General features: G+C 38.3%; 1 protein-coding gene across 2 annotated transcripts in view; it reads right to left on the bottom strand.

Annotated features, from left to right (window-relative positions):
* Positions 1-25,246, bottom strand: part of LOC126984003 (cGMP-dependent 3',5'-cyclic phosphodiesterase-like) — a 129,995-nt gene extending 104,749 nt beyond the window's left edge. The window contains exons 1-3 of one of the 2 annotated variants that reach the window (XM_050837301.1): positions 25,161-25,246; positions 18,885-19,117; positions 8,218-8,331 (exon numbers count right to left, since the gene is read on the bottom strand). In XM_050837301.1, the coding sequence (XP_050693258.1) occupies positions 8,218-8,331; positions 18,885-19,117; positions 25,161-25,179 (366 nt within the window). In that variant the 5' untranslated portion in view covers positions 25,180-25,246. The remainder of the gene's footprint in view (positions 1-8,217; positions 8,332-18,884; positions 19,118-25,160) is intronic. The other variant, XM_050837302.1, reaches the window with a different exon arrangement.
* Positions 25,247-26,958: the final 1,712 nt, after the last annotated feature.

Below are 26,958 nucleotides of genomic sequence, written 5' to 3'. Positions count from 1 at the left end.
GGTGTCGAAAAATATGAAAGAACAGAGAAAATTGTACTAAAAGTGAAAGGAGAGGAATGAGAGAAAGATGAGGAGGAAAATGATAATGAAAGAACGAAAGACATATAAAGAATAGGAAGTGAGAGGAAAAAGAAAAGAGTAAACAAAAACTAAAGGTGAAGGAAAATGAAGGAAAGAAAACATCATGAATATTATACAGAAAGAAAGAATGGGTGAGAAATAGAATGAATGAGAGAGAAGAAGAGAATAAAATGTAGGAAAAAAGAGGAATCTAATCTAAAGATGCAAGGGAAATAAGGAATGATAATAAGATAAATGATTAAGGGAGAAAGAAAACATAAAAGGATAATTTAGGAGAGAGAGAGAGAGAGAGAGAGAGAGAGAGAGAGAGAGAGAGAGAGAGAGAGAGAGAGAGAGAGAGAGAGAGAGAGAGAGAGAGAGAGAGAGAGAGAGAGAGAGAGTACACAGGTGGGAGGTACCAGTATAGCACAATAACATTACCTGCTTTTCCATTACCTGTCCCATCTTCTTACCTGAGATCCATTACTTTCCCTTTCTACTTTTCCTTTCATTTATATCCTTGTTCTTCCTTTCCTCTGCCATTCACTTGTCTGTTTATTTCCTTTCCTTCCATTCTCTTTTTCTTCTTATTTTCGACCTCTCTTTCTCTCTATCTCTCTCTTTCTCCCTCCGCTGCTTTCCTTTCCTGTTTTCCTGTATACCCCTCTTCTTTTTCCTCTCCCTCTCATTTTGCTTTTTTTATTTTCCTTCCTGCTATCCCTTTTTTTCTTCCCTTCTACGACCTCTCTTTCTTTCTACTTTCTCTCTTTCTCTATTTGCTGCTTTCCTTTTCTCTTTTTCCTTTAATTTCTCCGCCTCTTCCTCCTTTCCTGTGTCTACTATTTTTCTTCTCTTTTTTTCCTCTCTCCTATACGCCTTTTCTTCCTTTTCTATGTCTCTCCCTTTTTAGTCATACCTGTTTTTCTCGCAACCCCCTTTTTCTTCCTCTCTTCCTATCTTTCTTCCTTTTCCCTCCACTTCTCTCCTCCTTTTCCTCTCTCCTGTTCCGTCTCACTATCTATCATTCCCATCTAACTTAGTATCATCTCTCTCTCTCTCTCTCTTTCAATCTAATATGACGCAGCTTGATGTCCATTTTTTTTTGTCGTAATAAAGAAGGAAAAACGTTGAACTGGAAACTGTGAAAAAAACGTTGACGAAAATGAAACGTTTGTGTGGATGAAAGGGACTGACTGAAAGTGACATTGTGAAGGCGAAGTTTTATGGACCAGTAATGATGTTGATGTTATTGTATTATTTATTTTGTTGTTGTTGTTGGTGGTGGTGGTAGTGGTGGTGGTGGTGTTATGGTGTTGGTAGGGGTGGTGGTGTTGGTGGTGTTGGTAGGGGTGGTGGTGATAGTAGTAGTAGTAATAGTAGTAGTAGTAGTAGTATGTTGAGTGTTCAGGGAATTACTCTAATGGAATGGTATTTTTTAATCATATTTTTTAACCCTAATTCTGTATTATTTTTTTGTTTATGACAATTTATATCTAACTGAATACATAACTTTATTTTCCCTTAAACTATTTTCTTGTTTTTTCATATTATTTAGCAATACTTTACGTAACCATCCCTACTACTACTACTACTACTACTACTACTACTACTACTACTACTGCTACTACTACTACTACTATAAAATAAGCAATATATATTTCTTCTTTTGCTTCTTTTATGTGAAGGAAACACTCAGACACCATAAATATTTAACTTTTTATATCAATCTTCAAACTTTCCCTCCTACTTTTTCCTTTCTCTTCTCCTCTTTGTTTTTCCGGAGACTGAGAGAAGGACACACACACACACACACACACACACACACACACACACACACACACACACACACACACACACACACACACACACAGAATTGTCTCGCAAACTTAGAGCGAAGTGTCGTAAAGTGATCTTCAAAGTTTTGTAATTGGTCAGTATCTGCTATTTTCTCGCCCTATTTTTTACCTTTCCGTTGCTTTTTTCTTTTCCTTTTCTTTCATTCAATCGACTTTGACTCTTTTTTTTACTTTCCGTCTTTCCACTCTTTACTTTTTTACCTTTCCTTTTTCACAATAACAATTTTTCACTATTATTTTTAATTTTTTTCTTTTTTTATATTTTTCCAGTCTAACTTTTACTCATTTTTCTATAAATCTTTTCACGGTTATTTTCTTTCCTTTCTTTTTCTCATTCTTTCTCTTTTAGCTGGCAGTCTGTTTGTCATTCTGTCTGTTTGTCTCCTTGTGTATCTGTTTGTTTATGTCTCTCTGTCTATCTGTCTATCTGTATATCCTTATGTGTCTCCTTATTTCAGGACCTATTCCACACTGGATCACTGCATTTCTTACTAACCGGACTCAACGTGTTCTTCTTGACGGATCTTCATCTGACACTGTCCCTGTTTCTTCAGGTGTCCCACAAGGCACCGTTCTCGGCCCCCTTCTTTTCCCCCTGTACATTAACGATCTTTCACTCTCAACGCCTAACTCTTCCACTAGACTATTTGCCGACGATAGTTTGCTGTTTACAGCAGTAAAGACTACTGACGACTGCAGACTGCTACAAAAAGACTTGGACGCCCTCCAGCGGTGGGAGCGCACCTGGCAGATGCATTTCCGCCCTGACAAGTGCAAACTGTTAAGATTCACCAGAGCTCACAACCCCATCCATCACACTTAAATTCTCCATAATTCAGAACTAGAATCAATCCACACACACAAGTATCTTGGTGTCCACCTCTCCACTAACCTAAAGTTCAACACTCACATAGACCACATCAGTGCCACAGCCAACAGAACACTGGGGTTCCTGAGGAGGAATTTACATAACTGCACACCTGACATTAAACACATAGCTTATGACACACTTGTGAGACCAACACTGGAATACTGCTCCACGGTGTGGGATCCTTACACACACAGAAACATTGATAGGTTAGAACAAATCAACACCAAGGCGGCTAGGTTCATTACAAACAATTACACTCGAACGCCTGGAATCACAACACGAATCAAACATCAGATAAACATGGAACCTCTTCACTTACGCAGACAAGCACACAGACTTACTCTTATGTACAAGATCACAAACACTCACATTGACATTGACCCACAAACATACCTACACAACGCAAACAGTCAACGTACTCGTAACACACACATCCATAAATACCAAACATATCACACTAACACTGACGCATACAAGCACTCATACTTTCCCCGCACCATACGTGACTGGAACAGCCTCCCTCATCAGATTTTAGACTGCAGTACAATAGACTCATTCAAAAAACAAATACACACTCACTTGTCACCACAACACACCAACAGTAACAATTTCACTTGATTCACTTCCCTCCCCTGCACACTCGGCAACAGCCAACACAAATATGCGTGTTATGCACCTGAAAGGCGCCCTGCGCATTATTAATCCAGATCCAGATCCAGGTCTCTGTCAGTGTGTTTTGTATGTATGTATGTATGTATGTATATATGTATGTATGTATGTATGTATGTATGTATGTATGTATGTATATATGTATGTATGTATGTATGTCTCTCTCTCTCTCTCTCTCTCTCTCTCTCTCTCTCTCTCTCTCTCTCTCACACACACACACACACACACACACACACACACACACACATACACACACACACATGCAGCTCCCGCCATTATTACCGACATTTCCGACACAACAAAAACGTTTAACTGAACCTTAAAACCGACAAACAAAACGATTACACTGAGCGTGGAAAAATGAAAAGACAGAAAGAAAGGAAAAGAAAAAAAACAGGCAAGACGTGATCCCAAGAATTTTCCTTTTTTTTTTTTTTTTGCTCTGATGTGGAGTTACAGGACAAGGACAAGGAAAGGGAGGAGGAGGAGGGGGAGGAGGTAAAGGAGGAGGAGGAAAAAGGAAGTTAAAGGAAGGAGTTCGTTTGTGTGTGTGTGTGTGTGTGTGTGTGTGTGTGTGTGTGTGTGTGTTCTATATGTAAATTCTGCATGAAAAATAAACATTCTCCTCTTTTCCTCTCTTACCTCTCCCTTCTCCTTCCTTTCGTCTTCTTCCCTTCCCCTCATTTCCCTTCCCTTTCTCCTCCTTTCCCCCCGTAGACTCCTCCCCTTCATCCCTTCGTCTTTACCTCCCTCGTTTCCCTTCCCCTTCTCCTCCTCCTCTCTGTCTTAAGTCCCTCCTATTCCTCCTCTCCTTCTACCTCATTCATTTTAGTTGTTTCCTCTTCTCCTCCTCTCCATTTACCTATTTCATCCCTTCCTTAGTCTCCTTCCCCTTTCACGTCTACCTCTCCCTCTCTCCTCCATCTCAGGCCCCTCCTTTTTCGCCTCTCCACCGTCCCAAGAGGTCAGATCCTAGTTACGAGGGCGCTAGTCCGCTTCAATGGCTAGCAAGTTTGGTTAAGCCTCAGCACAGTGCAAGGCCCACGTTTCCCGCGACGACGTAATCTCCTTGAGTCTGGCCTTAAAAAATTGGTTCTCTGTTTTGCCCATTCCTCCGTTTTCTTTTTGTTTTGTGTTTATTTTCGTTTTTTTCCGTCTTTCGTTGTTTGTTTGTGATTTTTGAGTGTTTTGTTTATTTTTTCCTGCTTTTCTTGTCTTTTATTTGTTAATCGTTATATTTTTTTCATTTCTTTGTTGTTTTTATATATTTTTTACTTCCTGCTGTTCCGTTTTTGTTTGTGAATTTTTTCTCTGTATTATAAGATGTTTTGAATGACTGCTGATGTGAGTGTGTGTGTGTGTGTGTGTGTGTGTGTGTGTGTGTGTGTGTGTGTAAATACGATGCTGAAACGAACGGAAGTGAAGTGAACGATAGAAAGTGAAACAAAGTGACACCAAAGAAATGAAGGTGATCAGAGAGGAAACACGAGAGGAAAGTGAGCAGAGTGATTCACAGTGGAGGAGGAGGAGGAGGAGGAGGAGGAGGCAGAAAAAGAGGAAGAAGAAGAGGATGACGGACAAGGATGAAAAGACAAGGATAAGGATGAGGACGATTAGGAGGAGGAGGAGAAGGAGGAGGAGGAGGAGGAGGAGGAGGAGGAGAAGGAGAAGTGTCGGGGTGAAGGTGGCGATCCGGAAACACAAATATGAGATTACTTTGACGCCTATTCTCTCTCTCTCTCTCTCTCTCTCTCTCTCTCTCTCTCTCTCTCTCTCAGTAACTTTCTTCTTTCTCCCTCTAAAAAAAATACAAAAAAGAGAGAAAAACGGGAAACAAGAGAAAGAGAAAGAGGGAGAAAGAGAACGGAAGATAAATAAAAAAGGGCAACAAGAATTTAGAAGAGGAAGGAAGGAAGGAAAAGGGGAGGAAAAGGAAGAGGAGGGAAAAATCAGAGAAGGAAAAAAGGGGGAGGGGAGGGAGGAAAGGGAGGGATGGAGGAATACAATCTCTCCATACTTTCCTCCTCCTTCTCTTCGCCAATAGGAACCAATATCGAGATGGCAGACTCATTCCCTTTGTTGGGGCTGATCCGGAGGAGGAGGAGGGGTAACAGAGGTAAAAATGCAGAGGAAGCAGCAGAACATGAATGGCTGAGAAGGAGGAGGAGGAGAATAAAGAATGGCAGGAAGAGAAGGAAGGGGAGGAGGAGGAGGAGGAAGAGCGATAAGATAGATGGGATGGGATGCGAGAGTAGCCAGCTGGAAGGGAATGAAGTGTGTGTGTGTGTGTGTGTGTGTGTGTGTGTGTGTGTGTGTGTGTGTGTGTGTGTGTGTTTATCCGTACCCAGACTGACCAATAATATCTGGATGTAGCAGAAGGAGTAGTAGGAGGAAGCGGAAGAAGAAGAGGAGGAGGAAGAAGAAGAAGAAGAAGAAGAAGAACAACAACAACAACAACAACAACAACAACAACAACAACAACAAGAAAACACGAACAAGAAGATCAAGAAACACAAGAACAGGAAGGTTAGGAGGAGGAGGAGGAGAAGGAAGAAGATGAAAAGATGAAGGACCAAAGATGAAAAAGCAGAACGATAAACAATAAAAAACACTGCCAAACATCCATCTATCCATCCAACCATCCATCCATCAACTGATACATCCATACACGCACACACCGACCGGCCAACCATCGGAGCACCAGTAAGCCAGAGAAGCGAAAGAAGCAAACAATACCCACAAGAATATAATGAGGCACAAAGCGGCAGCGAGCTGGACAAAGGGAGTGAGGGTCGCCGGGTGGGTCGCGGGTGGGGGCGGGGGGGGGGGGACGCAGGCCAGGACAAAGGCGCGGCAGCAGGGAAGGACAGGAGGAGGGGAGGCAGAGGATTCGCTATCACAGGTCGGCTTAGTATTGTGTCCAGCTAAAGGGGTGGTGGTGGTGGTGGACGGTGTAGGTGAATGAGGAAGAGAGAAGAGGGAGAGAGAAGATGGAGAGAGTAAGAGGGAGTGTAGGAATTGAAGGCTAGATGGACACAGACAGACACACACACAGACATAGATATATACAGCATAAGAGAGAACAAGGGAAGAGCAGGAGAGAGAGAGAGTGAGTGTATATGAAATGAGAGACTGGATAGACTAACACACACACACTCTCTCTCACACACACACACACACACACACACACACACACACACACACAGGATGAGACAGCAAAAAATTAAAAAAAATTGTAATAGAGACAGAGAAAGAAACAGATAAAGAGACATACACATAATAAACAAGAATAGCAAGAGAGAGTGAGATTGAAAAACGGGTACACACACACACACACACACACACACACACACACACACACACACACACACACACACACACACACACACACACACACACACACACACATAGATACACATAGACAGAATGAGACAGACAGATAAAAAGTCCCAACAATGAAAACACCAACACACAGAAAACAGATGCAGATAGAGACAAACACACATGAAAAAGAGAAAACTTAATAATAAAAACACACTGCGATATATAACAACAGCATCCAACTTCAGCATAAGACTCTGAAAACCAAACAGGTGTAAAGGAAACCAAAACCCATGGCTAGACAATCGATCCCAGGTGTGAGAAGTTAATCAAGTATCCTCAGGTAATAAAAAAAACAGGTAAAAGCAATAAAATGAAGACAAGGAAAGGCTGTAGAAGCAAAAGGTAACAGGTAAAAGGAGGCGGCAGGTGTAACGGAGGCGGCGTAGGATGAATTAATTAAGTACTCAGGTGTATAAAGGTGAACAGGCAGACGCTCGCAGGTTCCAAGGGACGCCAGGTGGGACAGGTAGGTTATCAAAGGTACCAATTAAGGACAGGTAACTCACGGATGAAAGGGAAGACGTGGAGGGCATAACGGTAGTGACAATGATAACACAGGTGAGGAGACGACAGGTGAGAAAGTCATTAGAGAAGAAAGACAGGTAGAAATTTAGAGATGAAGGTAAGGACAGGTAGAGTAAAAGTGAAAGGGAAGACAGGCCGAGCATAGCGTAGTGACAGTGCGGAGAAAATGCAGGTGAGGAGGAGAACGGGTAAGACAGGGTGTTTTTAGAGGTGCTAGAAAGACAGGTAGAGGTTGAGAGATGAAGGTAAGAACAGGTAGAATAAAAGTGAAAGGGAAGACAGGCCGAGCATAGCGTAGTGACAGTGAGGAGAAAATACAGGTGAGTAAGAGGGCAGGTTAAAAAAAAGGGAGGTATTAGAGGTGCTAGAAAGACAGGTAGGATAATTAAGTGGTTACAGATGAAATGTGAAGAAACACAGACAGTTATAAGTGCAAAGGAAGACAAATAGTAATAGATAGAAAGCCACAGGTATAAAATAAGCATAGGTAGGTAGTCACAGGTGCTAAAAAAGACAGGTAGAAGTGATAATGATAGGTAGAAAAGTGCAAGAAAAAAAAGAGGAACAGAAAAAACGTAGCGTGTAGAGGAGGAAAAAGGAGAAAGAAGGAAAAGGAGAAAGAAGGAAAAGAAGAAAATAGGGAAAAGGAGAAAAAAAGGAAAAGGAAGAAAGTGGAGAAAAAGGAGAAAGAAGGAAAATAAGATAGTAGAGGAAAAGGAGAAAGAAGAAAAAGAAGATAAAATATAAGAGGAGGAGGAGGAGGAGGAGAAAGTGCGCATATGTCCTTAAACACACAGTTGGTAATACAGGTAAATACACACAGGTATTAAAGAGACAGGTAGGTGTACTCACAGGTATCTTGACGGGGCAGGAGAGGCGGTGGGAGCCCAGGACGTGCACGGAGAGCTCCTCATCGTCGCTCACGAGGATGAGGAAGACTAGGCCCGCCCCGCAGCGCGTCGCCAGCTGGGGACACGAGGAGGCAATGGTCACACGAAAGAAAAAGAAGACAACAAAATGAGTAGAAAGAACATAGCGTGGAGTCAAGAAGAAGAGGAGGCAATGGTGACGAGAGGAAAGAGAATGAAAGGAGGAGGAGAAAGAGCGTAGCGTGGAGTTGAGGAGAATAAGAAAAGAAATAGGAAAGAAAAAGAGAGGTAAAGGAAATAATAAACATGATAATACACTTGATCACATAGACAAGAAGAAACAATGAGAACAAAAGAAGGAGTAGAAAGAGTGTAACGTGGAGTTGGGGAGGATAAGAAAAGAAATAGGAAAGAAAAAGAGAGATAAAGGAAATAATAAACATGATAATACACTTGATCAAATAGACAAGAAGAGACAATGAGAACAAAAGGAGGAGTAGAATGACCGTAGCGCGGAATAGAGGAAAATGAGAGAGAAGAAAATTGCAAAGAAAAGAAAGATAAAGGAAATCATGAACATAAGCTTGACCAAATAGAGAAGGGCATAAACGGCCATATCGAGAGGGTAAAAGAAGGAAAAAAGTGATGAAATGAAGAGAGAAGGAATTGTGTAGTGCGTGTAAGTGAAAAAGTGAAATAATAAACTTGATCAAATACGCAATAACAGAAACGAGTGTGAAGAGAGTGAAGGAGAGTGTGAATGCAGGAAATAAAGTGACAAGAAAGACGAAATGAACAGAGAAAGAAATGGTTGGAACAAGAATTCAAGAGTAGAGTGAATGAAGACGTAATTATGTATGGCGAGAAACTGAAGGAAGAACAGAATAACAGAAAATAATAGGCAACAGAAATGGTGAAGGCGATTAAAATAGAGGCATGGAAATAATAATAATAGACTTCATTAAATGAGAGAAATAAGAGAAACGCAAGTGAACGAGAGTGAGGGAAAAAATAAATGATGAAATGAATAGAGACAGAAACGGATATGAAGGAAAATAAAGAGTTGGACAATATAAAAAAACTTCATCAAAGAGACAAAAGCAGAAACGAATATCGCGAGAATAAAAGCAGGAGAAAATTATGCAATGAACAGACATAATTGTGTATAGCGAGTGACTGAAGGTAAAACAACACATAATAGACAATAATAGATAACATAGATAATACAGAGATCAAAACGAGAAGGTAGACACAGAGAAAAGAAATAAAATGAAATAAAATGATAGAAATGGATGTAACGAAGAAGCACAGACATGAAAGAAACATTATATATACCTGAATAGATAGATAAAGACGGAAACAGCCTCAACGATAGAGCGAAGGTACGGGCCGGAAAAAACACGTAACAAACACGATGAAAAGAACACAGACAGAATGTATTAGAGAAACTGCAATAACACGAGAGGCAGAATGATGTATAGCGAGAAAGGAAAGGGTGAACGAAATATGAAACGTGATCAAACAGACATAGACAGGAACGGCCGGAACGAGAGTGAAGATAGGAAGAATTGTGTTAACCCGGTAGCTGCGTGGATCATATTTCTTAAAGGCCCCTCTAGGCTCTAAGCGAGAAAAATGAGAAAAAAATTATCACTCACGCAAACCATTTCATAATATATATCAACGCATTTCTGATCAGTCTATGCATCATCTATTTTTTGGGGTTTATATCAATACAAAAATTTAGCCCGTCGCTGGTACACGGTAAAGCCACAAATTTGGCCCGTCGCTGGTACACGGTAAAGCCACAAATTTGGCCCGTCGCTGGTACACGGTAAAGCCACAAATTTAGCCCGTCGCTGGTACACGGTAAAGCCACAAATTTGGCCCGTCGCTGGTACACGGTAAAGCCACAAATTCAGCCCGTCGTTGGTACACGGTAAAGCCACAAATTTATCCCGTCGCTGTTACCGGGATAAAAATGATGAAATGAACAGAGAGAGGAACGGATATGACAGAAAGCTGAAGGCAGAATGAAATAAGAAACCTGATCAAATTGAGAAGGAAAGAAGAGAATGGAACGGATATAACAGAAAGCTGAAGGCGGAATGAAATAACAAACTGGATCAAATTGAGAAGGAAAAAAAGAGGCAGTAACGAGAGTATGTAAAGTGAAAACAGGCAAAAAGCGAAAAAAAGATAGAAAACATACGATACAACAACAACAAAAAAGAATAGAAGGAAAGCAACAACGACGACAAGAAAAAACATAGGAAAATAATATTAAAGAAAAGCGAAGGAAGAAAATAAAACGAAAAAAAAAAGGGGTAGAAAAAAAACATACACGATACACCCCCCTCACCCCCCCAAAAAAAAAAGATAAAGAAAGATAAAGAAAAGAAAATGGTAAGCAACACAGATGACGAGAATGAAAAAAAAAAATATTAAACAAGGAAAAATAAACAGGGAGAAACATGCCCCTAATAAAAAAATAAAAAATAAAGGTGTGGGAAGGAAAATGTGAGTTTGATAATAAAAGGGCTTGAAATATCTATGAGAAAAAATTGCCACTGTAAAATAATGGTCGTTACAAAATTCTGATATAAATTTGCAGATCTTTTTTTATTTTTCTAAATAAACGTGTATACACTCACATGCTCTCTCTCTCTCTCTCTCTCTCTCTCTCTCTCTCTCTCTCTCTCTCTCACACACACACACACACACGCTCTTTACGTTTTTATAATTGAACATAATTCAATTCTATCCGGTTATTGATGAGCGAAGATGGAGGAGGAGGAGGAGGAGGAGGAGGAGAAAAGCTAAAAGCATGGAGTGGAGGAAAAGATTAAATAAAGAAAAGGAAGGAAAAGAAGGAAAGGATAAAGAAAAGAGGAGAGAGTGTGCAGCGTAATATGAAGGAAAAGGAGAAAAAAGAAGAGGGAGGAAAGGAAGAAAATGATAAAGGAGGAGGAGGAGAAGTAAGAGGAGGAGAAGGAGGAGAGTTGAAAAAGTGAAGCAAGGAGAGCAGAGAGGTAGGAATACAGAAGAGTAGAAGGAAAAAGAGGATAAAGAGGAGAAGGAAGAAGATGAGGAGGAGGAGAAAGAGGAAGAAGAAGAGAAATAAGAATAGGAGAAAGGAGTAGGAGAAGAAGGAGAATAGAAAGAGTGAAGCAAGGAGAGGAGAGAGGTAGGAATATAGAAGAAAAAGAGTAGAAGGAAAAAGAGAGTAAAGAAGAGGAAGAGGAGGAGGAGGAGGAGAAAGAGGAAGAAGAGAAAGAAGAGTAGGAGAAAGGAGAAGAAGGAGAAGAGTAGAAAGGTAGAAATATAGAAGAAAAAGAGTATAAAGAAGGGGAAGAGGATGAAGAGGAGAAGGAAGAGGACGAAGAGGAGAAGGAAGAGGAAGAAGAAGAAAAAGAAAAAAGAGGAACAGGAAGAGGAGGCAGAGAGAGAGGAACCAGCCACGTCGACACACCGCTTTCACGTGTCCAATATTTCACGGCGAGTCTCAATTGGGTTTCCGACGATCGTTCAACATGTACGCGAACACATGCAACCCAGTGCCCGTGAGTGAACCCCTGCCTTGCTAGCGCCCAATTATCTCCTCCAGTAATTACTGAAAATACTGAGTGAATTACGGACCCGCTTGAAAACAGATGAAGGGTACGGAGGATAATTATGTAAGGGTTGTTTGTGTATTAGAGGAAGGATGGTTGCTAATACTACTATATGACTTTGGGAGAGATGGAGGAAAGGATGAAGTTAGTCAGTTAATTATAGTTAGTTATTAAGTCAGAAAGGGAAGGAAAAAATATATAAAAACAACAACTCTGACACGAGAGAAAGATGAAAATAAGAGGAAAAGAAGATGAAAAAGAGGAAAAAAAGGAAAAGAGGAAAACAGGACAGAAAATAAGTAATCTAAAAAAAGGAAGAAATAAGAGGTAAGGTAGTTTGTCAGTTAGTTATTCATTTATTCATTCATTCATTCAGTCAGTCAGTCAGTCAGTCAGCTGCGAGATTTTAAAAAGGGAAGGTGTACGTGTCTTTTTTAATATTTTTTCTCGTTTTCTCCTCGTTTGTCTTCCTTTTTTCCTTCCTTTTTTTTAACCTCACCTTATATTTCTTATTTCTGCAGACTTCTTTTTGCTTCATTCTCGTTTTCTCTACTTTTTTTCTTCCTCTTTCCTTCTTTTTCAGTTTGTGTTTTCTCTTATTTCCAGCTTTCTCTCGTATCAAAGTTGATTTTATATATATTTTCTTTCCCTTTCAGATATTGTTTTCTTCTTTTATTTCCCTTAAACTGAATATAAACACTAACAAATCTAATTTCGTGTGTGTGTGTGTGTGTGTGTGTGTGTGTGTGTGTGTGTGTGTTAAAACTATCACTATAAATAACCCGGAAACTTATCATTGGTATACAAATACAAATGATGTTTATTAATGATATTTTTTTCTATATATGAAAAGAAAAACGACAAAAAAACGGAGACAAAATATACCCCTAAAACTGTGTGTGTGTGTGTGTGTGTGTGTGTGTGTGTGTGTGTGTGTGTGTGTGTGTGTGTGTCAGGTCTTCAGCAACAGAAACGGCTTAAAACGGGTTAAAAAACGGTAATTTCCAACGGGTCCTTCACCAACAGTATCAGAGTTGTGTATTTCGTGTAAATGCGAGAATAATGACCCTGATAAACAGCGGGGTAAACATTGCACGAACTGTCCTGTCATTATTAACTTTGCACCGCGCCATTAAACGTGACTGGGGCAATGTTGAAAATTTGTTGCTGTTTGTTATATATATATAGTCTTTTTATTCAGGATTTATTACTCGACAAAAGGGAAAAAATATAAATGAAAGAAATAATGAAAGTAATAACTGTGCACACCAAATTTGTATACGTTATCAAAACACAGAAAGCAATAAATAAAATGGGAGAGGAAACACATGAAAAATAAATGAAAAAAATATTGAAAGTAAAGGTAGTGGCATCGAAATGAATATGTACGTTATGAAACACAGGAAATAATGAATAAAATTAAACAGAAAACTCAGGAAAAATAAATGAAAAAAATCTTGAAAGTAAAGTTAGTGTAATTGAAATGAATATGCAACGTTACGAAACACAAGAAACAATAAATAAAATGGAATAGAAAACGCATAAAAATGATAATAATGGAAAAAAATAGTGATAAGTGTCAGCGAAATGTATACGTAATGAAAGACGAAAAAAAAAAAATATGAAATAGAAGTTAAAACACATGATAAAAGCTAAATAAATGAAAAAATAAGAATAAAAGTGACACCAAAATGAATATATACATTATGAAACAAGAAAAAAATAATTAAAATAAAGTAGATATGAAAGCCATGAAATAAAAAAAAATATATGAAAAAAATTACAATGTCACCAAAATTTATAAGTTATCCAACACGAAAAAAATGAACAAATAAATATAATGAAACGGAATATAAAACAACATAAAAAATAAAAATAATAAACAACATAAAGATAACAACATATAGATAATCAACAACATAAAGATAATAAACAACATAAAGATAACATAAAGATTACAACATAAAGATAATAAACAACATACAACATAAAGATAACAACATAAAGATAATAAACAACATAAAGATAACATAAAGATTACAACATAAAGATAATAAACAACATACAACATAAAGATAACAACATATAGATAATAAACAAGATAAAGATAATAAACAACATAAAGATAACATAAAGGTTACAACATAAAGATAATAAACAACATACAACATAAAGATAACAACATAAAGATAATAAACAACAAAGATAACAACATAAAGATAACAAACAACATAAAGACAACAACATAAAAATAATAGGTAATAAAAAAATAAAAAATAAATAAAATAAAACGGAATATAAAACAACATAAAAAAATAATGAACGCGACAACAAATTAATGAAACTGTCACCAGCACATATACACCCGCAAAGAGCAAATATTTCAGACAAATAAATAAAGAACGAAATAAAAACACACACACACACACACACACACACACACACACACACACACACTAATAAAAAACACCCGATGATGAAAACCGTCACACACACACACACACACACACACACACACACACACACACACACACACACACACACACACACACACACACACACAGACACACACACATTTCGAAACCTGGTCAGAACATAAATAAACAAAAAAATGCAGATAAATGAGAGAGAGAGAGAGAGAGAGAGAGAGAGAGAGAGAGAGAGAGAGAGAGAGAGAGAGAGAGAATATTACCAAGTCCCTTTTTTTTCTTCCTTCCTTCACTTCACTCAGGTAGGCTAGAGGTGGCTTGGCCTTGGAAATGTAGGCATAATGAATTTTCCCCGTTCAGGTGATGAGGAGGTCAATCTCTCTCCCCGGCGTCAAGGTGAGCAGCAGAACGTTTTACCTTTTTTTTTCTCTCAGGTGAGCAACGCGTTATATATTTTTCCCCTTCTCTCTCCTCTCCCGCCGCGTTGGTGAAAAATGAGCGAGGGTTTGATAAATGTTTGTACCAGGATTTTTTTTCTGTATTGTATTTAAGGTCTTGATTGTTTTGAAAAGTGTTTGCTTCGAGTGTTTCGTAGTTTCCCTTCTTCCTCTTTTGTTTCTTGGGCTATTGGCGAAGTTGGATTTTCTTTTATGGACGCCAAAATGCCTCGTGTCTATTCAATCCTCAATCATATAGTTCATTATTTTCTTTATTCTTCTTACTCATTAGCATCATTATCACCTTCATCTTTCGTCTTTCCTTTCATTCTTTATTCTATCTTTATTTCTTATTCATTCATCTATCTTCCGCCGTATTTCATTTTCCTTTCTCGAATACTTCTTCCTTACAGAGTTGGTAAAGATAGACTCTCTGGAATGAATGCAAAGATATTTCGAGCTCTAGTGAGACAGAATGAACTTTTTACTTTCCTTGTTTATCGGGTCATGATGTTTGCCTGAATGAAACACCATGATAATAAAAATACCCATACAAAACAAACACCCACACAATACAAAAGCCCATACAAAACAAACACCCATACAAAACAAACACCCATACAACACAAACACCCACACAATACAAAAGCCCATACAAAACAAACACCCATACAAAACAAACACTCATACAAAACAAACACCCACTCAAAGCAAACACCCACACAAAACAAACACCCACACAAAACAAACACCCATACAAAACAAACACCCACACAAAACAAACACCCATACAAAACAAACACCCATGCAAAACAAACACCCATACAAAACAAACACCCACACAAAACAAACAAACAAACGGTGCAAGTGAGCTGAGATTGATTTCTTTATGCTTGCCGTGACCGTGAAGGCAAAATCCCGACGAAGGAAATACAAAGAATAATAATAAAATAAAAAAAAAGCTTTCAAGAGGATTTCCAAGTATTCCGTCGGCAAACTTTTATGGAAGTCTCTGAGCCATATCCGAGAGAGCTTGAGAGAGAAAATAGAAATATAAAGAAAAAAAATATAGAGAAGGAGAGGTGAAAGAGGTCAAGTGACAGAACCAAAAATATATATAAAAAAAAAGAAAAAATATACAGAGATGAAAGGATGCCCAAAAATTGAACAGGAAAGAAGAGAAAAAAAACAAAGAAAAAACTGGTCGAATGAAAACTAGTGTGGAGTATAACAGATCCCAAAATATCTTAAAAGGAAAAAAAAATAAAGAAAAAATATAAAGATGAAAAAAGTCAAACGGGGAAAAAAAGGAAAGAAAAAAAGAGAAAAATAGAAGTGAATAGTCCAGTGGGGAGTATCAATCAATCAATCAATGGGAGCATACGTCGGGGTGCGCGTCGCCTCGCTCACCTGACGAAAGCATGACCAACCCAAAAGTAAAAAGGAGTAAAAAAAAAATAAAAAAAAAAAAATATATATATATATATATATATATATATATATATATATATATATATATATATATATATATATATATATATATATATATATATATATATATGGAGGTAAAGATCAGAGAGGACGGACCGAGCCAAAAATATCTGGAGGTCGAAGTGAAGCATAAAAAGATTCGTTAGTGTTTTACGAGACAAGTTTCGGAGTTCCGAAGCGTCGAGTACCGAAGCCGCGAGACTCTCGAATCTGAAGCAGAGAGTCACTTTGCGGCTTCGTTTTAAGGTCCTGTATCGATCTTTGGCTGTTGTTGTTGTTGTTGTTGTTGTTGTTGCCGTCGTTTTCTTTCTTCAGCCTCTTCATCTTAAGTTGTTCCTGTTCTTTAGTTGCTGTCGTTATTGTGGTTATTACCTCCGCCAACGAAGTTGGGAGGTTATATTTTCGGTTCGGTCAGTATGTTTTGTTTGTTTGTTTGTTTGTTTGTTCGTTAACAGTCTCCTGTGCACAATTTTGCGGATATCTCAACCAATTTTTCAGGGAAGCTTCCTGTCCATCCAGAATAGAACCCATTAAATTTTTAATGTCAAAAGTCAAAGGTCACGGTCAAGGTCGCACAAAACAGATTGGCCATAACTTCGGTTCTCGTCATCGAAGAGACTTCAGACTTGGTTCATATTTAGCTCATGGAAAGACGCACCTTGCATGGCCTTGACCTAGACCTTTGATTTTGACCTCGAAAAGTTCGCCCAAGGTCAATGTTTCCAAAAAAATAGAATTTCATCAAATTTCGAAACAGATGCTTCCATATGATGCACCTTGCATGGACTTGACCTTGACCTTTGACCTTGACCTCGAAAAGTTCGCCCAAGGTCAAAGTTTCCCCCCTCCCCCCAAAAAATAGAATTTCATCAAATTTCGAAACAAATGCTTCCATACGATGCAAAGGATCACAGTTGATGCCCATACCAATTTTCAGGACGATCTTTGGCGAAGGTGTGCACTCTCTGAGTGATATGCGTCTAGTTTTCTTTATCTTTCATCTGGGCTAGATCACAGTCTTCTTCTTCTTCTTAACAATATTTCTTATGGTGTTCCAGTTGTTTGTTATTGTTGTTATTCTTTCTTTCTTGTTCTCATCATAATCGTTTTCTTTCTTCCTTATATTCGTCTCTCTTATCTTGTTTATGTTCTTTGTTTGTGGTTTTTGGTGTTGTTGTTATCTTATTTTTTCTTCTTGTTCTCAACACCATCGTTGTTGCTCTTCCTCATCTTAGTTTTTTCTAATTATATTTTTGTCCTTATTTTTCTTTTATGGATTTCCTTTTTTTTATATTTCTCTCGTTCTTGTTCACGTTTACTCTTATTTTTTACCCATATATCATTATCTTCTTTCCCTTGCCTGTTTTTTCTTCATCTCTGACTTATGTAATTTTCTAGCTCGTATTTTTGTTCGTCCTCTGTTCTTCATATTTATTTTTTTCCATTTTTTTCCCCTCTCCTTTCCATCTCAGTCTCACAAACTTTCTCCTGTCTTTCCCTTGTCTATTCTGTCTTCATCTTTGACTTATGTAATTTTCTAGTTCGTATTTTTGTTCGTCCTCTCTTCTACATATTTATTTTTTTCATTCTTATCCCTAATTTTCTCCTGTCTTTCCCTTTTCTATTCTTTCTTCATCTCTGACTTATGTAATTTTCTAGTTCATTCAAATTTATTTTTTCCATTCTTTTCCTCTCTCCTTTCTATCTTAGTCTCGCACATTTTCTCCTGTCCTCCACATCCTCATAATTTGCAACGATATTTCGTCATAAACTTAATTAAGGGAAAAACAAGCAACAAAAATAAAGAACCCATGAAGATAAATGACAAACACACACACACACACACACACACACACACACACACACACACACACACACGCGCACGAGGAGACAGACAGACAACTTGACACACCAGCAAATTGAAAAAGTGGAGGAGTTTCTGAAGCCGACGAGTTAGATTCAGAGTCTGAGATTTCATTACCAGCTATAACTCTCTCTCTCTCTCTCTCTCTCTCTCTCTCTCTCTCTCTTGCGTAACTGGAATTAACAGTGCTATAAAAGTGTTGTCGAGAACGCGGAAACAATGTCATCTTTTATAAGACTCTCTCTCTCTCTCTCTCTGCGTCCATTTCTCTCTTTTCCTCATTATTCCTTCTTGCTCTATTATATTTTTCTCTCTTTAAAATTTATCGCAGCATCTCTCTCTCTCTCTCTCTCTCTCTCTCTCTCTCTCTCTCTCTCTCTCTCTCTCTCTCTCTCTCTCTTCCGCCTTTGTGAAACCAGGATTAATAACACACTACATCTTGGGCATGGTCTGCTTCCTGGAGTGGATATGCAAATCTCTCTCTCTCTCTCTCTCTCTCTCTCTCTCTCTCTCTCTCTCTCTCTCTCTCTCTCTCTCTCTCTCTCTCTCTCTCTCTCTCTCTCTCTCTCTCGTTATGATGTCTTCCATTACTCTTCCTGTTGTTTTATTTCTTGCTTGAATTTTCTCTTTCATTTCCTCTCCTTCACACGATATCCTCCATTTTGTATTCTCTCTCTCTCTCTCTCTCTCTCTCTCTCTCTCTCTCTCTCTCTCTCTCTCTCTCTCTCTCTCTCTCTCTCTCTCTCTCTCTCTCTCTCTAGTATTTATTCTCTCTCTCTCTCTCTCTCTCTCTCTCTCTCTCTCTCTATACTCACATAATGGTTGACTTTCACTTGCATTCCAGCGGCGTTTTGGTCACTCAAGGAAGAGACGAGTTCGAGCAGACTTCTGACTTCCCCTTCCGCCACCTTCTCCACCTCCTCCTCCTCCTTCGCCCCTTTCCCTCCTCCTTTCTCTCCTCCTTGTCCTCTTCCATCAGTGGCATCTTCTTCCGCCTTTGCTGGCTCCTCTTGCCCCATAGTGGAGTCCTCCGTGCCACTGCCGGCGCCTGAAAAGTGTGAAAGGAGAAAGTATTTAGGACATGTTTGGGGTGGAAAAATAAATTGGTTCAGTTACCCTTAAAAATAGAAAATTGGAAGTGTCAAAAAGTTTTCTATGGATTTTTTTATGACTTTTATTTTGCATAGAGTTGATGAGAATAGTTATTAGGGGAGGGTTCTCTCTCTCTCTCTCTCTCTCTCTCTCTCTCTCTCTCTCTCTCTCTCTCTCTCTCTCTCTCTCTCTCTCTCTCTCTCTCTCTCTCTCTCTCTCTCTCTCTCTCTCTCTCTCTCTCTCTCCTTTAATCTCTTTTAACGTACAGATAGGTTTGGAGAGAGAGAAAGAAAGAAGAAAAAAATAAAGAACAAAAAAAAGAGAAATGAAAGCAGAAAGAGACAAAGAAATCAATAAATAAAAAAGAAATGTTGAAAATAAAGAGAGAGAGAGAGACTTCATTATCCAGACAGGAGTAACAAGACGGTAAATTGTTATTCCGACAAAGTCCGACTTGAAGTTCTCTTAATTATCTCCTCCCCTTCCTCCTCTTCCCTTTTTTTTCTATTCTTCCCCTTCTCCTTCTGTTTTTATATCTTCCAACTCCTTTTGTTTCTTCTTTTTCTCTCCTTCTTTCTCCTCGTTTTGCTTTTTATCTTCTTCATTCCTCTCCTCATTCTCTTTTTTCTCTTCTTCTTCTCTTCTTTTTCTCCTCCCCTTCCTCATTTTCACTCTTTTTCTCTTCTTTCCTTTCTCCTGTTTTTTTATCTTCCTCCTCCAATTGGTTCTTCTTTTTCTCTCCTTCTTTCTCCTCCTCGTTCTGCTTTTTATCTTCTTTTCTCTCCTTGTTCTCTTTTTTCTCTTCTTCTCTTCTTTTTCTCCTCCCCTTCCTCATTTTCACTCTTTTTCTCTTCTTTCCTTTCTCCTGTTTTTTTATCTTCCTCCTCCAATTGGTTCTTCTTTTTCTCTCCTTCTTTCTCCTCCTCGTTCTGCTTTTTATCTTCTTTTTTCCTTTTCTCGTTCTTTTTTCTCTTCTTTCTCTCCCTTCTCGTTCTCCTTTTTCCGTTTTCGCCATCTTGCTCGTTCTCGTTTTTCTCTTTCCTCCTCCTCCTCCTCCTCCTCCTCCTTGTTCTCATTTTTCTCTTCTTCCCTCCTTATCGTTTTCCTTTTATCTCCTTCTTCCTTATCCTCGCTTTCCTTTTTCTCTTCTGCCTCCTCCCCTTTCCTTTTTCTCTTCTTCCTTTTCCGATTCGTTCACTTTTTTCATTTATTCGTCCTCATTATTCTTATTTTTCTTTTCTTACTTTTTTTCTATTCCTTATTTTTGCTCTTCTTCCTTCGTGTTCTCATCCCTTCCCCTTCCCCCTTTTCCCTTTTCCTGTCTTCTCATCCTCTTTCGTCCCCTCTTATTCCTCCTCCTCCTCCTCCTCTTTTCACTTTAAATTTCTCTTTCCAGTTTCTATATTTTTTTTTCTTCTTCTTCTTCTTCTTCTCATCCTTTCTATTTGATTTTTTTTCGTGTCTTCTCATCCTCTTTCCTTCCCTCTTATTCCTCCTCCTCCTCCTCTTTTCACTTTAAATTTCTCCTTCCAGCTTCTATATTTCTTCTTCTTCTTCTTCTTCTTCCTCTTCTTCTTCTTCTAACCTTTTGATTTCCCAGGAAAGCGTTGAATGTCCCTTCATTTCCTCTTCATGGTCGTTTTTCCTCCACTTTGCCGTCTCCTCTATTGTCCTCTTGATCGCCTTCCTCTTCCTCCTTTTCCTCCTCCTCCTCCTCCTCCTCCTCCTCCTCCTCCTCCTCTTTCTTTCTCCATTCTTCTCTTCCTGTCCTTGTTTCTCGTCCAAATTCTTCTTCTCTTCCTCCTTTCTTTACTGTTTCTTTCTCATTGTCGTTTTGGTATTCTCCTTCTCCTTCCTCTTCCTCCTCCTCCTCTTCCTTCACCTTCTTCTTCTCTTTCTTTCTCCATAATTTAATTCTTGTTTTTCCTCCAAATTCTTCTCTTCCTCCTTAATTCCTTTGCTGTTTTTATTTCTCATTGTCGTTTTGGTATTCTTCCTCTTCCTCTTCCTCCTCCTCCTCTTCCTTCACCTTCTTCTTCTCATTCTTTCTTAATTTTTTCATTTGTTTCTGCTCCAAATCCATCTTCTTTTCGTCCCTTCTTTCTTTCCTGTTTCTTTTTCATTGTCGTTGTGGTATCCTCCTCCTCCTCCTCCTCCTCCTCCTTTTTGTCTTCCTTCTTTTCCTCATTCCACTAATCGGTTTTCCACTCACTCTTTCTCTTTCTCTCTTCTTTCGTGTCTCATGTAATTTATTGTCTCTGTTGCTCGTATCGTGATTAATTGTTTTTTTATTTTTTTTATTACACTCTTGCGTCGTATTTTCATTTCTTTTTGCGTTGTCTCAATTTTTCTTTCTTTTTCTTTCTCTGTTTTCTTTCCTTCCTTTTTTCTATCTTTCTTTCTTTCCTTCTTTTTGCCACAATATTTTTTTTTTCCTTCTTTCTCTTTTTCTCTTTCTTTCTCTCTCCTTATCTTTCGTTTAACTCCTTACTAATACTTTCTATAATCCTTTTCGCTCTTCTTCATTTACCCCTCTCTCTCTCTCTCTCTCTCTCTCTCTCTCTCTCTCTCTCTCTCTCTCTCTCTCTCTCTCTCTCTCTCTCTCTCTCTCTCTCTCTCTGGTTTGTCTAACTGTGTTGCTTGTTTTCACTCTAATCCTCTTATTCTCTTCCCCCCTCCCCCTTTTCTCTCTCTCTCTCTCTCTCTCTCTCTCTCTCTCTCTCTCTCTCTCTCTCTCTCTCTCTCTCTCTCTTAATCCTTCTGGAGATCCTTCCCGCCTTTTAAGCCTTTTCTCTCGTCTCTCTCTCTCTCTCTCTCTCTCTCTCTCTCTCTCTCTCTCTCTCTCTCTCTCTCTAAATCCAGGAGCGTGTTTCTCTTCCATTAGAAAACGTCTTTAGTTTGCCTTTAATCTCTGGGGCTCCGTTTTCTTCTTTGATGACATTAATAATTTCTTTTTTTTGTTTTTTGTTTTTGTTTTGGGTTCGAATTTTGTTTTATTTCCTTTTGCGTCGTTTTCACGTTGTTTCTTTTTTACTTTTTTTTTTTGTTTTCTTTTATTTCTTCCGTTTTTCTTATTATTTTTAGTTTGATTAAGTCGCATATGATATGATGTTTGTCTTTTTTTTTTAATATAATGGCGGGGATGTTGTTGTGTTTGTTTTCCTTGTCTTCTTCTCTTTCTGTTTTCTCTTTTTCTTTTTTGTTTTCCTTATCTTTTCTTTCGTTTTTTTTGTCTTTATTAATTTTTTCTTATTTTGTTTTTCCTTCTAATTATTGATGTGTTTTCTTTTCTTGTCTTCTTCTCTTTTTCTTTATTGCTTTCCTTATCTTTTATTTCGTCATTCTTTCGATTTTCATTGTTTTTTCTTCTAATTTTCTTTTATCTCTTTCTATGTAATGCTCCTCTTCATCTTCCCATTCTCATCTTTTTCTTCGTTTTCTTCTTTTTCTTCCTTCTTCTCCCTTTTGTTTTCATTATCTTTCTTTTATTATTCTGTTTTTCTTTTTTCCTTCTATTCATTTTTCTTTATTCCCTTCTTCTTAATGCGCATCTTCATCTTCCTCCTCATCTTTCTTCTTCTCTCCATTCTCATCTTATCTATTCATCACTACCATTTTCTTCATCTTTGTCTTCGTTTCCCTCCTCCTCCTCCTCCTCCTCCTCCTCCTATCATCTTTATGTGCCTCTTCTTCTTCCTTCACCTCATCTTCTGCTATATACATCATCATTTTCTTACGTTATTATGACATTTGTTATCCTCCTCCTCCTCCTCCTCCTTCTTCTCTGTCTGTCTAGTAATCTTTCTTGCCTCATATTTTTCCTTCTCTCTTCTTCTTTTTCCTTTTCTTCTTGTTTTCTTCTTGTCGTCTCATTTTCTGCCTCGTTTTTTGCTAGTTCATAATTTTCTTCTTTTTCTTATGTATCTTTTTCTTCTTTCTTACTTCTTTCTTCTTCTTCTTTTTTTCTTCTATTCCTATTTATTTTTCGTTTTATTTCTCTTCTTTTTCTTCTGTTTCCTTTTATGTTTATTCTTCTAATGTTATTTCTTCTTCTTCTTCTTCTTTTTTTTCTTTATCTACTGTTTCTTCTTCTTTATCTACTGTTTCTTCCTCTTCTTTTTAATCCTTTTCTTCCAAGTATTTCATCATCCCATTATTTCTTCTTCCTATTATCCTGGTTCATCTATCCTCCTCCTCCTCCTCCTCCTCCTCCTTCCCCTCATCTTAAGGTCTCCCCTAAGCTTCTGTGATGGACGGGTTCGGCAAAGTAATAAGTTAAAGATGAACGCCTCAAATGCTGGATCGAATATATGCGCATAAGTAACGTAGAGGCAAGGGAGGCAGCGAAGGGAGGGTGGTGGTGGTGGTGGTAGAGGTGAAGGAGATAAGGAAAAGAAAGAAAGAGGAGAGGAAAAGAAAAAAGATAATGGAAGGGAAGAAGAGAGAAAAAAGTAAATAGAAAGGGGAGAAGATAATTAAGTAGTAGTAGTGGTAGTAGTAGTAGTTGTAGTAGGGTTGTGAAGTAGTAGCAGTAGTAGTAGTAGTAGTAGTAATAGTAGTAGTAGTAGTAGTAGTAGTAGTAGTAGTAGTAGTAGTAGTAGTAGTAGTAGTAGTAGTAGTAGTAGTAGTAGTAGTAGTAGTAGTAGTAGTAGTAGTAGTAGTAGTAGTAGTAGGAGGAGGAGGAGGAGGAGGAGGAGGAATAAAAAAAAGAGAATGGTAAGCAAGTATATCAGTAGTAAAATTAGCATAGTAGCATTAACAACAATAACAACAACAACAACAACAAAAACAACAACAGAAGCATCAGCAATTGCATAAGCAGTATAAAAAGTAACAATAACAACAACAACAGGAACAGCAATAAAATAAAAAACATCAACATAATAATAATAATAATAACAATAATAATAATAATAATAATAATAATAATAAAAAATACAACTTCTTTACAAGCAAAACTCATTCTATTTATGGCAAGGGATTTGATTTGTCCTCCTCCTCCTTCTCCTCCTCCTCCTCTTCCTCCTCCTCCTCCTCCCCTTCGTTTTTTTGCACTTAAACGCCATTAGCGGTGAATGAGAGAGAGAGAGAGAGAGAGAGAGAGAGAGAGAGAGAGAGAGATTGGCAGACAAACAGATAAGCAGTGAGACAAAAAGACAAACACACACACACACACACACACACACACACACACACACACACACACACACACACACACACACAGTCACATGAAGGTGTTATAAAAGATGACGAAAGGGAAAGGAAAGAGAACGAAAGGAAAAGGAGCAATAAATAAAATGGAAGAATAAAGAAAAAAAAAAGCCGGAACGAGAGAATTGAAAGAGAAACTGGAGAGGAACGAAAGGAAAGTAAAAATGGAAGAAAGAGAAATTCAAAAGAGAAATAGGAGAGGAAGGAAGAAATAAAAATAGAGGAAGATAAATTGAGAGTAAGAAAAGTCAGGCGGAAAACGAATGGGACTGTACACACACACACACACACACACACACACACACACACACACACACACTCCTCACAAACACACAAACAAACACAAACACAACAAACAAGTACAAAAACACACACACACCTATGCACACACACACACACTCCTCACAATCACACAAACAAACACAAGCACAACAAACAAGTACAAAAACACACACACACACCTATACACACACACACACACACACACACACACACACACACACACACTCCTCACAATCACACAAACAAACACAAGCACAACAAACAAGTACAAAAACACACACACACCTATACACACACACACACACACACACACACACACACACACACAAACAAACACAAGCACAACAAACAAGTACAAAAACACACACACACACACACACACACACACACACACACACACACAAACAAACAAAGCACAAACACACACAAACAAAAACGAACATACACACACACACACACACACACACACACACACACACACGCGCGCACATCCCAGGAGTACTCACAGGTCAACTTGGACCCCATGCCTCGGGTCAAGCCAGGTCACGCGTCTCGGGCGGGAGGGAGTGACCCCATCCTAGGTCACCTGTGGCAGAGGACAGAGATTGGCGGGTCAAGGTCCTGTGCTCACCCGTTCACCTTACCTGTCCCTCCACCTGTTAATTAAGTCATCCAACCTGTCAGTTACTGTTCGTTTCACCTATCACGTTATTAGTCAACTAAGTATACTTGTTAATTACCTGTTTTTTGTCACTTAATTAGTCCTTTAAAGTTTCCTACATCACATCTTAAAAAGCTCCTGTTAGTTTTTTCTTCTATCTAACTTGTAATTTCTACCCGTCACCTAAAGTTTACCCTAACGTCAGCGACTTCGTTCAAGAGGAGCACCGGGGGGCAGCATGGGCCAAGCAAGCGTCATACATCACGGCAGCCACTATAAATAAAGTTCGCCTGCACGACTAACGGGCTGGGGCCATTCAGGAGTCCCCTCAAAAGAGCCTACCGACGCTACTGGCAGCACATAAAAAAATACCTGCCGTTTTTCATTTTTCACTACATATGTCACCTAAAATTCCCTTCATTATCCTGGTAGCTGCGGGGATCATGTTTCTTAAAGGCCCTTCCCGAGAATAATGAGAAAAAAATCATCACTCACGCAAACCATTTCATAATATATATCAACGCATTTGTGATCAATTTATGCATCATCTATTTTTGGGGATTTATATCATGACAAAAATTTAGCCCGTCGCTGGTACACGGTAAAGCCACAAACTTGGCCCGTCGCTGCTACCAGGTTAAGTTTCAACAACGTGCCTCTTTTCTCTATTTTCCTGCCATTTCTATCAGTCACCTATAGTACATCTGTATATATATCTACTTTTTTCTTCTTCCTGTCATTTTATCAGTCGCCTACCATACATTTTACTATTCCGCTTTTAAATCATGTTCCTCATCATTAAATCACTCAGGCCTTGGTGATGGTAAGGTCTGAGGTCATCCTAATGTCTTTATATTATTGTCAGGTCATGGTGATAGAAAGACGTTTTAACATCTTGGTAATTTTAGGGTATGAGGTCATCCTAGTGTCTTTATATTATCGTAAGGTCATGGTGATAGAAAGACGTTTTTAACACTTGGAAATACATGAAACACTATAATCTATTTACCATTACCCTTTTAAAACAGTCAGGTCTTGGTAATTTTAGGGTCTGATGTCATCCTTGTGTCTTTATATTATTGTAAGGTCATGGTGATAGAAAGACGTTTTTAACACTTGGAATTACTTGAAACGCTATTGCCTATTTACTATTCCATTTTTCAAACAGTCAGGTCTTGGTAGTTTTAGTGTCTGATGTCATCCTAGTGTCTCCACATATCTTTCTGTCAGGTCATGGTGGTACAAAGACTAGGCAGTTAAAACACAATTATTTAAACACTGGGACATGGCAAAACATTATCATTAAACACTGGACACTTTTAAAATACTCTATGCAAAGGGAATGTTAGCAGGTCAGCTGATGAATAGAGGTAATGACAGTTAATGAGAGAGTCTGCAATCCCTCATATTTGCAGTTCATTATTTCATTCACTTCAACAAGAACATTAATTTATATCCAGAGTAGAATCATGATGAATATTAGATTAGTGTAGTTCTTAATATCGTTGACAAATATAATATAAGGTAAGAATCAGGTAAAACATTGAATTAAGCGTAAAAAGATATGCTTCCTGATTGCTTTCTATAATGACAACAGAGCTACGTGAATCAGAAAATGGGGATATCAAAAGAAGGGTAAACTA

Source organism: Eriocheir sinensis, chromosome 55 (assembly GCF_024679095.1).
Source record: "Eriocheir sinensis breed Jianghai 21 chromosome 55, ASM2467909v1, whole genome shotgun sequence".
Classification (NCBI taxonomy): domain Eukaryota; kingdom Metazoa; phylum Arthropoda; class Malacostraca; order Decapoda; family Varunidae; genus Eriocheir; species Eriocheir sinensis.
This window is presented reverse-complemented; position numbering and strand designations above follow the sequence as displayed.